This window comes from Micropterus salmoides, unplaced genomic scaffold, assembly GCF_014851395.1.
Source record: "Micropterus salmoides isolate LMB-PRFRI ecotype aquatic unplaced genomic scaffold, ASM1485139v1 Ms_hic_scaffold_4, whole genome shotgun sequence".
NCBI lineage: Eukaryota > Metazoa > Chordata > Actinopteri > Centrarchiformes > Centrarchidae > Micropterus > Micropterus salmoides.
Window position 1 is genome coordinate 12,820,116 of NW_024043372.1, and position 13,215 is coordinate 12,833,330.

Consider the following 13,215-nt stretch of genomic DNA (forward strand, 5'->3'; position numbering starts at 1 on the left):
GAGAAAAAACACAAATAGGACTCTTGATTGATCAGACTAGACTAGTGATTGATCAAGTGGGGGGAACTGATTTTAAACAGACACTTTATATACAAACTTATTATTATGTATTCACACTAAAATCACTCCAACTATCTAACAGTTAGAGTAAGTTGGCAAGCTGCCATGTAAAATTTTATTTAGTACTACTTTATCACAAAAGATGACAAAGTAAAAGTATATGCTCTGCTACCACGTGCTGCTTTGAGATTTAGGACCTGAAGTTATTCATAAATCATTTCACACCCTTGGCACAGCTATTTTCTCTCTAAGGCAAATATAACTTCACAGCAGCACACAGTGTGCACAAAACAGCTAAATATGCAGGCACTTCATCAACTGACAGAACTCAGTACAATTTATTTTAATTAAATGTAATATTAATAGCTTAAGTGGCTATCAAATTGTATCCAAGAACAAAATGCTCTAGCCATTAGACTAATTAGATCATAAAAATGGACAAATTAGATCATAAAAAGTGCGATCAACAGAAGAATGGTGAAGACAGAGTGCTAACATTAGTTTATACTTGAGCATTCAAGATATCATAAGACATATATAACATATGCAAAGAAGTGATTCCATCCATCTATCCATCCACCCATCTATCGTCAAACGCTTATCCTGCATACAGGGTCGCGGGGAGAAGTGATTCCATACTTGCTAAAATGCTAAGATTGTTTAAATTTGTCATATACACTGTTTTGACAAGTGGTGAATGAAGCTTGCTGCGAAAGCAATAGCAATGCAGTCTGGTGCATGGGACCTGACTAATTGCACACACAAGTTAATTATCAATTGATTAAGGCGACTAAGGTGATAAGGTGACTTGATATCATCAGAATGACCATGTGATAGAACAACTTTGATTTAATGACAACTATAGAAAAAAAGGGGAAATAGTCGACTTTTAACCACCCACATTTTAACTTTGTTTTGATCATTCAGGGCTTAAAAAAAGCAAAACCTAAATACAAAAGATGTTTATGTCTAATGTTACATTTACAGTCAACCACTCATGCCACTTCCTGAGTCATGATAGATGGTTTTATGAGGTATGTGACCTATTGCCTTTAAAATCAGGCAGATCACTTCCAGGAATCTACAAAGGGAATGGTAAGTATTTTGTGATCCCAAAAATCATTTTATTTATAGCACAGATAGAGTTACTAACTCATGAATCTAAACACAATTTGCCTTAAATATACATCATACACACTGATATCCTATAATGTGACATCCATCATAATATTATTTAGCCCACTTTTTGTAACTGGGAGGAGGAATAAATTATGTCCCATTAAATCGTCAGTCTCCAAGGATAGGCTTTACTTAAAAATGGATTAAAATCATGTTGTAAATGTGGGAATACTGCCCTAAGCCACAAGTTAAAACAATGATCAGTACTACCCATTGCACATTCAGGCCATCTGGAAGAGATTAAGTGCATGTCAGACAGAAGGGGATTCTCATGGTTACTAACATTAGTAAAGCCTACACTGAAATTCTAGGATATGTTAGGAATTGACTTGGGAAAAACAATATACAATCCAAGCAACGTTCAAAGTGAAAACAAATAAAAAGGGAATGTGAGTGGAATTGCCTAATTAAGTGCATCATAATATTTTTGTATCAATAGAGGAGCTGTTGACTCAATCAAGATGTTTAAAATACGTAAAGCTAAGGATGAGGAGCCAACTGCTCCAGGGCAGGGTAAGTAACTAGAGTTTGAATGCAACTTTAAGTTACTGCAAATAGCAAAATATGTGATCAAAAGTAAATGCATCCAAATAGCCTTTTTTAACACATAAGAGCATTAATTCTATGAAAGCTTTTCATTCTGTACAAGTTCTTGTAAATAAGTACATTTGTAAATAATGCAAATTATCTCAAATGATGACAGTGAAAATTAAAAAGAGGTCAAACGTGCCTGGAGTTATGGTTACCCAATATGTAGAAGAAATGCCTGAAAACATGGCCACGCCAGATTTCACTCGGAAACCCATTGCTCTAACTATTCAAGAAGGTAAGGTAAAATACCATTACATTCACAAACTTCTCTCTTTTTGATTTAAGATAATAACATAACCTTACACTCTTGTTTGCATTTATGTAGGAAAATTAGCTATCTTCAGAGCAGTAATTACTGGCACACCAACACCAACTGTAACCTGGGCAAGAAACAACGGAGAAATTGATGAAAGGTGCCAAATTGTCTACGATACAAGTACCAGTGAACACCAACTACATGTGAGATCACTGACCATGTCATAAGGAATGCTTTTTCAAATGACTTTAAATCTAACTGAGACAGATCAATAAATCAATACTCATTATCATGTATTGATTGATAGATGCCTGATGTATCGGCAGATCAAGCTGACACCTACAAGTGTTTTGCCAGAAATGAATATGGAAAAGCGGTCGTAACTGCTGTGCTTAATATTATTGAGGGTCAGTGACTTTCATTTATTGTATTATACATTACATCAAAACTAATTATTGATATAAATACCATTATTCTCACTTCACTCTAATTCCTTCTATCATAGTTGGCTATAAAAAGAGCAGAGCCTTGCAGCAATCAAGAACAGGTACACAGCCTACATTTAATCTATAATAATGCTATGTCACTGAATAAAAGTTGTAACCATGCTTCTGTTTTTGTTGTAGCTGTCCGAGAGACACCTGAGGACTTCAAAAAGTCCTTAAATAAGTAAGTAGTAAATTTACGAATGGGCGAAAGAACATGGCAGTGTTGTTTGTTGTTTTGTGTTTTTTCCAAGCCATGTATGATTATTATTTTGTGTGTTTAATAATATCAGTTTCTTCTCGTAGGGTTGAAATGGAGGCTAAAGAAGAAACAAAAACAGAAATCGATGACAAGTTCTGGGATCTGCTGATGAGCGCAGACAAAAAAGATTACGAAGCCATCTGTGCTCAGTATGGTGTCACAAATTTCCGTTGGATGCTGAAGAAACTTAATGACAAGAAGGAAGAAAGGGAGAAAGAGCAAGAAAAGGTATGTTTGATCTTCATCTAAATGTAAATATAAGGCACCTTCACAGCCTAACATCTATAGTAATGTATACATGAATGCTGTAATACAAGAAATACTAAACTTTTCAGTGTCAAAGATGTTACTGTAGCAGGTCTACGTATGATTTTTAATAAACTTATGGAAATTAATATTTCAGAAATATAATTAATATAATTAATATTTCAGAAATATTAATTCATAATTCCTCGAAATACCACCGGAGATTCTATTCACCCAGAGTCTCCAGACCTCTGGGTAGCGTTTTAATAATTATACAATTATTCACTAGCTATCAGTTAGTTAATAATCGCTGAATAAAGCTTAAAAGAACTTGGTCGTTCTTGAATTACAATTGTGTAACTTAACGGTCTGATAACTTTTAACAAACAAAACCAAAAGAAAATTAAAAGCAAGTAAGTTGCTGGAAACGAGGGAAAAGCCGAGGTCGCGGCGCTTCGCGTGTGTGGCTTGGAAAAAAAAAAAAGAGTTTCGCAGCGAGCCGGGCCAAACTTCTTAGGATGTTGCTAGGAGACGGAGCACGCTGAGCGCGTGCCGAAGTGCCAGGGAGGAGCGAAAAGGAGCCAAGAGAGTGAGCGAGCGAGCGTGTGTCGCTGCTTTTGTTTGTTGGGGCGTGTTTTCCTGGAAGGGCAGTCCTTTGTTCCCCTGAGGACTTGTTTCCGGTTTCCTGTCTTTTAATATGTCTATTCTAAAATCTATTTGCGCGTATTGTAATCACATATCTTTCCACAATTAAACCTTAATTGTCAAACGGTTATACCGTTCTTAGTTTTAAGCATTTGATAAAAAGGAAAACAATTGTCAGTAGTTAAACCTTAAGGTTAGCATTTCCTAGGAATCACATCAGATGAGAGGAATTTAACTAGCTTCCTGGATAATATTGGTTGTTACACGTTCTTACTTAGAGAATATAAGCAAGATACACGAATGGCATCACATTATGAACAGGTAAATACAGAGTGACATTTATACATTAAACGGCATTTCAGAACGATGGCATGTAATACTTATTTTGTCCTCTTGGGGGAGCTGTGGTTCCATGAAGATAGCTACGATTATTTCTTCAAAACAACCCTTTGCTCAGGAGCTGGGGAATTTAGTTATTTAACATTAAATTCGAGCGGGAAAATTAATCGAGTAGTATAGGATAAAATTTCTTTATCATATCATTTCTAAAGGAAGTGTCCGAAAGTGTTGGGAACAAAGCATTGGTTACAACATAAAATGAAGAAATGTCAGGGATCCTTGCTGAAAATTAAAGCACTGCAAAATTAACTTATTTAGATTCTTCTTTTCAACAACAACATCAACAACAACATGGTAACATAACTACTCAAATGGAGTGGAGAGACCTGTTAAGTAACTTAAAGATTATTTAATTAAACAAGGTAATGCTTTGAGTTTTGAGGAGACAGTATTGCTTGTTTACACAAAGGAATTTGGGGCTGTCCTCCTCTGGAGTCTGGAGTTCCTCACCAATTCACGTCTGGGCGTGAAGAGGAGAATATCCTTTGATGTGAGGTAATTAAACAAAGAGGGAGGTCAGTTGCTATGGTTACGTGTGTGGCGGGCAGTTTAGGGTTTCCTGCCCTCTCTTAAAAAGAGTTCTGATAGGCTGTTTAGGAGAAAGATAATTTCTGGTTAGTGTTTCTTTGTCATTTTAACAGTCAGGCACCAAGCCTTATCTGGCTGCTGCACCAGAGGTGGCAAGTTTTACGATCGAACCACCCAGAAACAGCACTTAGGGAAAGTAAACCTTTCACCTCCTCCTCCGGTCGCTTCAGCCGTCTGTTAAAGGTTGATATCTCAAACCACCTCCTTTTCTTTCTCTCAGGGAGAGAGAAAGACTCCAAATTTATTTGATATAAAATGAACAAATACACACTGGCTTGTTCACAACATTACCCTTTTTCTAATTACCATAGGTTGTTGAAAGACTATGCAACCTAAAGCCCATTGAAATGAGAGATGATGGTGGTGCAGAGTTTGAACTTGAAATGTCACTTAAGGACCCAAGCAGCAAAATCTTCTTATTCAAGGTGAGATGTTTCATTTTAAATTAAAAATTTTTCCTCAATTTAATGAGAATGAATGAATTAAATGAAAGCACTGAAAGTTTTTCATGTATGACTGCATGTGTTCAAACAGGACGGAGTTATGATTCCTTTTGAAGCTGACACAGATGTAAAACATGGACTTAGGCGGGTGGGAAAGAAGTTTGTCTTTAGCATCAATGGTGTTGACGCAGAGGATGCAGGATTATACCAAGTGGAGGTTGATGGGGTTAAGATCTTCACAACTGAGTTCAAACGTAAGATGAAGCATCAAACTTATTATGTACACACATTACTGCAACATGTACACAGTGCCATACAGTCAAAAACAACTACAACGAGTTGTCCTGTGACAGGAAATGCGAGATACTATGTTGTGCTATAATTGTGCTATAATTGTGCTACTTCATCTAGCTCCACCTATAGACTTTTTGGTCAAGATTGAAGACGTGAAAGCAGAGGAAAGAGAGGACGCTGTGTTTGAGTGCGTTGTCTCACATCCCCTGAAGAGGTTAACTTGGATGGGAAAGAATATCACACTAGAGCAAGGGGATAAATTTGACATCACTGTGTCAGAGGACATGCTGATTCACACATTGGTGGTAAAGGACTGCAAGTTATTGGACAAAGGAATTTATGCTGCTGTGGCTGGAATTAAATCCTGCAGCGCTTGGCTTATAGTGGAAGGTACAGTTCACATATATAATATTCTTTTCAGACTATTAAACACAAATTTATCAAATATTGAAAATGTCCCTTAAAGCATTAAAAATGTTTTGGTAATGTGTATTTCTTATAAGCGGACACTGATCCAAACACACATGGAAAGAAGAAAGCTCGCAAAACAACCAGAGCAGGTGGTGGTGGAGAAGAACTTTTGAGGATTGCTCAGGAGCAACAGGCGAAGATACAGAAAGAGAGAGATGAGTTGATTGCAAAGGCAAAGGCTGAGGCAGAAATAGCAGCTGCAGCAGCCGCCGCAGCTGCAGCTGAGAAAGCAGAAGCCGAAGCAAAAGCAAAAGCAGAAGCTAAAGCGAAGGCAAAAACGAAGGCAAAAGGAAAGTCAGTAGAAGAAGAAGGGACAGATGAAGCAGACTCAGCCACTGTGGTAGAGGAGGAAGACGAAGAAGTGTCCGAACCCGCATCATTAGAACCCACACAGGAATCTCCAGTTGCTGATACTGAAGAAGAGGAGCCCATTCAAGAGAAAAGAAAGAGAGTGAGAAATGGCCAACTTGTCCCTGATACAGTCATTGGTGAGATGCATCACAACATAGTAATTCAATTCTGCAATGTTGTTCATTTATTCCTGTTCCCAAATAACATAAGGTTGCATTTCCTTTAGACCCAGGAGTATACTTCACCAGTGGACTGTCGGATGTAAACGCCATCATTGGTACTGAAGCAGAACTGGTCTGCAGGCTGAGCAGTGAGGACTGTGATGGAGTCTGGTACAAAGATGGGACAGAGGTGAGGAATGCATGAGTTGATAGAATAATAGCTTTTACTTTTGACCCACTGAGATTTAAGCATGTTTACATGTGTGCATTTCAGATAACCGCTACAGATGATATCTGTATTGTTAAAGATGGGACTTATCGCAAACTAATTATCAAAAATTGCAAAGAAGATGATGCTGGAAAGTATCGATGTGAAGCCGATGGACGTAAAACAGAAGCTGTGCTAAATGTTGAAGGTACTGTAATCAGAATCAATTTGAGGTACTCCAACTTAAGCAAAACAAAAGGCACTGGGAAAATGAGTAAAATAGTATATTTCAGGTCAGCAATAAAAGTCTCAATTTGAAAATGTGTTTTTTTCCTACTAGATCCTCCAAGAATTAACCCTGATGACCTCACTGAGTTCATAAAACCTGTTATAATCAAAACTGGGAAAGATGCAGCATTCAAGCTGTCCTTTGTTGGCCGGGAACCCATGAAGATCCAATGGTACAATGAGGGCGAGGAGCTGCTGGAGGACACACACATCAGGATCGAGAAGTCTTCCTCATACAGCCGCCTGCTGCTAACCAAGTGCCAACGCAAAACCACAGGAGAAATAAAGATTAAGATTAAAAATGAATGCGGAGCAACTGAGGCCATCTCGCAACTCATTGTATTAGGTAAGGTTTGTACGCTGCATGTTAAGAACAACTCTTAATTTGTACAAATGTTATATACATAATATAACATGGATCTTAGTGCAGATGTTCTTTATTCTTTTGCTTTACTACAGATAAACCAACACCACCCTTAGGCCCTGTTGATATCATTGAAAGTTCAGCTGCTTGCATTGAGTTCAAATGGAGACCTCCCAAAAACAATGGAGGTTCCCCTATCACAGACTACATCCTGGAACGGCAGCAAATTGGCAGAAACAGCAGGAAGAAATTAGGTAAGACTGGCCCAGAGCCTAGATACAGGGACACTGATGTAGATCATGGCAGAAAGTACTGCTACCACATCAGGGCAGAAACGGATCAAGGCATCAGTGAAATGATGGAGACCGATGACATTCAAGCAGGGACAAAGGGTGAGCCTTCTTACAAGAAAACCAATTTTTTTTCCGTCACAGTTGGTGTTATAAAGAAAGGCTCTGTGTGAGCCACTTAAAAAGTGAGAGTTTTTTTTCTATTTTATCATTCTTTCAGCATACCCCGGACCTCCTTCAACACCAAAAATTGTTAGTGCTTTCAAAGACTGTATCAATCTGGCTTGGTCAGCACCCACTAATACTGGAGGAACCAACCTTTTGGGATACAATGTGGAGAAACGCAAGAATGGCAGTAATCTGTGGGGCCAAGTCAACCCACCGGATGAGCCCATCAGAGGTAAGGACATCTTAGAATTATTGACCGTTTAAAATGTAATGTATTTGTTTACAGTTTGAATGCAGATGTGACTTTGTCAAGTGAAATGCACTTTCTTTCTTGAACTACAAAAAAAAAGAATTATGTTTTCTATTAAACTATACTGTTTGACATGCAACAGAGAAAAAGTATGCAGTGAAGGATGTTGTTGAAGGCATCGAGTATGAGTTCCGTGTATCAGCTGTCAACATTTCTGGTGCTGGAGAGCCAAGTATACCTTCTGAATTTGTGATTGCAAGAGATCCAAAGAGTAAGTAATAAGTTAAAACTGTATTGTTATTATGTCAATGCTTAACTGTTCATATCTACATACTTAAATGCCTAATTGTTTACACTTTCAGAACCCCCTGGTAAAGTTACTGACCTGAAAGTAACAGATTCCACATATACTACCTTATCACTGGGCTGGACCAAACCCACAGAGGAGGAAGGGGTCCAAGATGAGGCCAAAGGTTACTTTGTGGAGCTCAGAGCTGCAGAAAACCCGGAATGGGGTCGCTGTAACTCCACAGCTATCATTATGACCTCCTATACCATTATGGGTCTGAAGTCTATGGCCATGTACTGGGTAAGAGTTATAGCAAACAATGAGGGTGGAGATGGTGAGCCTCAAGAGTTGGACAACTACATCATTGCAATGCCTCCCCCAGGTGAGTGAGTGGACACTGGGAACTGTATACAGTCAGAATTCGATCAATTTTAATTTAATTTCTTTACAGTTTCTCATTAATTTTGTCTAAAACTCAACGTAAATTGTCACAGTGAGACCTCAATTCACTGACAAAAAAATGAAGACCTTTATGGTAATGAGAGCTGGGAACGCTACTCGAGTCAACTTCAACTTTCAGGTTCAGTATAATATTTATACAGAACCTTAGCAGCATTGAAAACACCAAGTCATTGTATTCATTGTACTGTCTAAAGTGGCAGATTAGACAGTTCTGTTGCTCTAAAAAAAAGTTCACATCTTAGCCCTGTTTCTCCTGTTAATGACAGGCCTCTCCACTACCAACCATTACATGGCTCAAGGACGGTCTTCCTGTTGCTAAGCATGTGACTGTGAGCAACTCAGACACATCATCACAGTTGATGATCCCCTCATCAGAGCGCCATGACTCTGGGATCTACACAATCATTGTCAAGAACCTTGTTGGTCAGGAGACCTCTAGTGTTGAGATAAGAGTCACAGGTACAGTGGAAACAAATATCAACAAATCATTAACAATTCGATTTGTAATGTGATTAACATTCTCTTCTTGAGATGAATCTAAAGTTGCTCTATTTGTCATATTATCACAATTAAGAATTTAAGCTTTTTATGAGCTTTTTAAATATTTTATATTCTTTGAGATGCAAAGAAAATTAAGTCAGTGCTATATAAATTAAGAAAAATTCTTTCCTACCCATTTCTAGATGACCCCAAGCCTCCAGGCCCCGTGGAGCTGGACGAGAATGTGTCGGGAACAGTGACAGTCTCTTGGACTCCCTCTCCAGATGAGAAGAAAGACGACAGGCTGCACTACATGATCACCAAGAGTGATTCTGTTAGGCGTTCTTGGCAAACTGTGGCAGACCACCTCTTCAATAACAAGTTCACTCTCATCAATATCATCCCGGGAAGGCAGTATAAATTCCGGGTATATGCCAGGAATGACATGGGGCTTTCCAAACCTTCTGAGTCAGCAACCTGGGAAGTGAAAAAAAGAAAAGGCAGGTTTCACATGTGATCCAAATGTGTCTAGCATAGAGCTTAAACGATTTGTCCATTATTCAAGTTGTTGAACAACTGAAAATTTAATGGCAACCATTTTGATACCTGATTAATCTTTTCAGCCATTTATAAAGCAAAAATGCCAAACATTTACTGATTTTGTTAACTTCTTAAAATGGGATATTTTGCTTTTGTGTTAAATTGAATACACTTTGGGTTTTGGACTGTCAGCCAGTCATAACAAGATACATGAAGATGTCAACTTGGGCTCTAGAAACATTTTTCAACATTCTTTTCAGTTTTTATAAACTAAACAATTAATTGGAAAAACAATCAACAGATTAATACATTAAGAATTGTTAGATACAGCCCTAGTGTAGTTACAAAGACATCTCCCACATCTAGATATATATAGACGAGTAAAGAACTGCAAACAATAACTCAAGGGTTTTTTTTCAATAAAATTAATTTTGATAATGATAAATTCATTAATAATTTCATAATTTCATTAATTTTTAAGTAAAGTATACTTAAGTATAGTAAAGTAAAAATATTTACTAGTCCAAGCTTCTAAAATATGAGAATTTGCTGCTTTTCTTTGTCATAAGGAAGTGAATTATTTATCTTTGGATTTTAAGACTGTTGGTCTGGGAAATCAAGCAATTTGAACAGATCAATTCGGGCTCTGAGAAGTTGTGATGGTTGTTTGTTGTTACCATTTGACATTTCATAGACAGTTAATCAAGAAACGAATTGGCAGATTAACCAATAATAAAAATAATAGTTACTTGAGGCCCTGGGTGTGTACAAGTTCATTTGCCAGAATCAAGGGAATAGATTATTAATCCTACCGAAAGACAATGTTAAGAAAAGAAATATCAACTGGCTAAGTAAGAGGTCTTTCATTTTTCTTGTATTCCTCCAGAAATGTTTGCTTTGAACTTTCCTGTCACTAAGGACTACAGCTTTGAGACGCCTCCAACGTTCTCTGTTCCACTAAAAATGCACAACAGTCCAGAGAGCTATGAATGCTACATGAGCTGTGCAGTGACAGGAAACCCCAGACCCCATGTTACCTGGTACAGAAATAATGTCAGCCTCAATACCAACACCAACTACTACATCACTAACACATGTGGGGTCTGCTCGATGGTGATACTCAAAGTTGGGCCCAAGGACAACGGGGATTACACAGTCATTGCAGAGAACCTTCTGGGCAGAGTGGAGTGTTCAACAAAACTTGTTGTTAAAGGTAAAAACACATTGAAAAAATGTGTTACATCTTACATTCTACTCCTCTGGCTATACATTTTAACATTTCCCTTCTCTCCCTCCTCCTTCAGATTAGGATGATGCAGTGAGCCTGAACTCCTGAAGATGCTTGTTCCATTTAAATGAATGGAATGTAAAGGATTCGTCAATTGGAAACCTGTCATCTGGGCTTTTTTTTGTTTTAAATAGCTGCATTGATGTATTTAAATAGACTGTGAAGATGAAAATAAAGGATGAAAGAGAGAAAGAAAATAAGAGCTCTTGATAGCCACTTATGTTTCTAAAGCACCAATAACAAATGTGATGGATTCAAACTTGATTCTGTTGTATTTGAGTGCAAATTCTATTTATGGTATCTACTGGATGCAAAGAGCACTTTGAAAGGGAAATCTAAGATTCAACATTAATTATACGGTTGCAACAAAACATGTTGATTTTCAGTGAGCTATAAAATAAAAAACATCTGCTGGCTTCTCTGAAGTTACTACCTCATGGAAAATTGCCAAACTGACAACATGGTTATAACTTAACGGAGTGTGTTTTAAAGTTTGAATTAATCATCATTATGCCAAAATGTAAATAAATTCTACCTATGTTTCACCCTAAATTTATAGGAGGAGTCTACAGGCACTGTAGTGGCTATAGGAGGCTATATTTAGGCACTGCTGTGCTAACATCAGCATGCTAACACTGAGAATGACAGTGTTCTCATACACATGTTTAGAAGGTAATGTTTTCAAGGTTCACCATCATGGGTGGTGATGGTTCAATTCCCACTGTAGCACATCCACCAATGTGTCCCTGAGCAAGACACTTAACCCCTAGTTGCTCCAGAGGCGTGTGACCTCTGACAAATTAATTGTAAGTCACTTTGGATAAAAGCATCAGCTTAATGTAATGTAATCATAGTTTAGCGTGTTAGCAAGAAGTACAGTTGAGGCTGATTGGGAATGCCATTAGTTACAGTATCTCACAAAAGTGAGTACACCCCTCACATTTTTGTAAATATTTGATTATATCTTTTCATGAGACAACACTGAAGAAATGACACTTTGCTAAAATGTAAAGTAGTGAGTGTACAGTTTGTATAACATTGTAAATTTGCTGTCCCCTCAAAATAACACATCACACATCATTATCATCAAGCATCAAGCCTTAACCCTCTTGGGCACGGAGTTTACCAGAGCTTCACAGGTTGCCACTGGAGTCCTCTTCCACTCCTGCATGACAACATCACGGAGCTGGTGGATGTTAGAGACCTTGCGCTTTTTTCTGATCAGATGAGTTTTTTGCCAAGAAGTGTCATGTTGAACTTCCAGTGACCAGTATGAGGGAGTGTGATAGCGATAACACAAAATTTAACACACCTGCTCCCCATTAACACCTGAGACCTTGTAACACTAACGAGTCATTTGACACCGGGGAGGGAATACAGCTAATTGGGCACACTTTGGACATTTTCACTTAGGAGTGTACTTACTTTTGTTGCCAGCGGTTTAGACATTAATGGCTGTGATGTGTTATTCTGAGGGGACAGCAAATTTACACTGTCAAACAAGCTATATACTCACTACTTTACATTGTAGTAAAGTGTCATTTTCCAGTGTTGTTGATAAGATAGAATCAAATATTTACAAAAATGTGAGGGGTGTACTCACTTTTGTGAGATACTGTATAGAGGTTAGACATTAATTTAAATATTGGACAAATTAAAATTAAAATGTATTGCAATGGATCATGAGGGGGGCAATTAATGCCTGCACCAAATTTCATTACGATCCATACAATAGTTGCAGAGGCATTTTACTGAGCAGACATCAACCTCTAGGTCATTGGCGTGGGGTAGGGTAAATCTTTGGGGAACCCAAGTGAGAGGGGATGTACTTTTTGGAGGGCAATTATCTAATGCATTGTGCCATTACAGTGCAGGGTATAATTTTAAACAAAATTTAAATCATACTTTAAAGATGCGCACTTTCTGTTATCAATACACACGGTGAAAGCTGCATTTACCGACACATACGCTCTCTAATTTATTACTTCTAAATATTTTCTAACATCGCCAACAGCAGATAATGCTGCCTGTTGCTAAATTAGCTGCAAAGCTAATGCCGTGTTTATCAGTGGAAGTGGCTGACATTAAAGAGCGATTAAACTGTAGTGTCTCTAGTTACAGTCAGCGTGTCAGAAATGATTATACCAGAGGGGACTT

The 13,215-nt window shown here is 37.9% G+C and overlaps 1 protein-coding gene across 1 annotated transcript; it reads left to right on the plus strand.

Annotated features, from left to right (window-relative positions):
• The first annotated feature begins 1,630 nt into the window (after nucleotides 1–1,630).
• LOC119885854 (immunoglobulin-like and fibronectin type III domain-containing protein 1) lies at nucleotides 1,631–11,079 on the plus strand. The gene is made up of 22 exons (XM_038696150.1): nucleotides 1,631–1,752; nucleotides 1,943–2,065; nucleotides 2,156–2,289; nucleotides 2,394–2,493; nucleotides 2,592–2,633; nucleotides 2,826–3,061; nucleotides 5,023–5,136; nucleotides 5,246–5,408; nucleotides 5,566–5,838; nucleotides 5,952–6,407; nucleotides 6,497–6,621; nucleotides 6,706–6,847; nucleotides 6,980–7,273; nucleotides 7,387–7,683; nucleotides 7,802–7,981; nucleotides 8,142–8,270; nucleotides 8,362–8,670; nucleotides 8,783–8,868; nucleotides 9,017–9,209; nucleotides 9,434–9,730; nucleotides 10,657–10,983; nucleotides 11,075–11,079. Exons 1-22 carry the CDS (start codon nucleotides 1,701–1,703, stop codon nucleotides 11,077–11,079), a joined length of 4,077 nt encoding a protein of 1,358 aa, XP_038552078.1. The 5' UTR covers nucleotides 1,631–1,700.
• The last annotated feature ends 2,136 nt before the right edge of the window (nucleotides 11,080–13,215 follow it).

Bases quoted from the DNA above. Each gene is read 5' to 3' on its own strand.
- LOC119885854 (XM_038696150.1), top strand. From the start codon at position 1,701: ATGTTTAAAATACGTAAAGCTAAGGATGAGGAGCCAACTGCTCCAGGG. The intron at 7,274-7,386 runs GTAAGGTTTGTA...GCTTTACTACAG, and splicing joins CTCGCAACTCATTGTATTAG to ATAAACCAACACCACCCTTA. The intron at 7,982-8,141 runs GTAAGGACATCT...GACATGCAACAG, and splicing joins ACCGGATGAGCCCATCAGAG to AGAAAAAGTATGCAGTGAAG.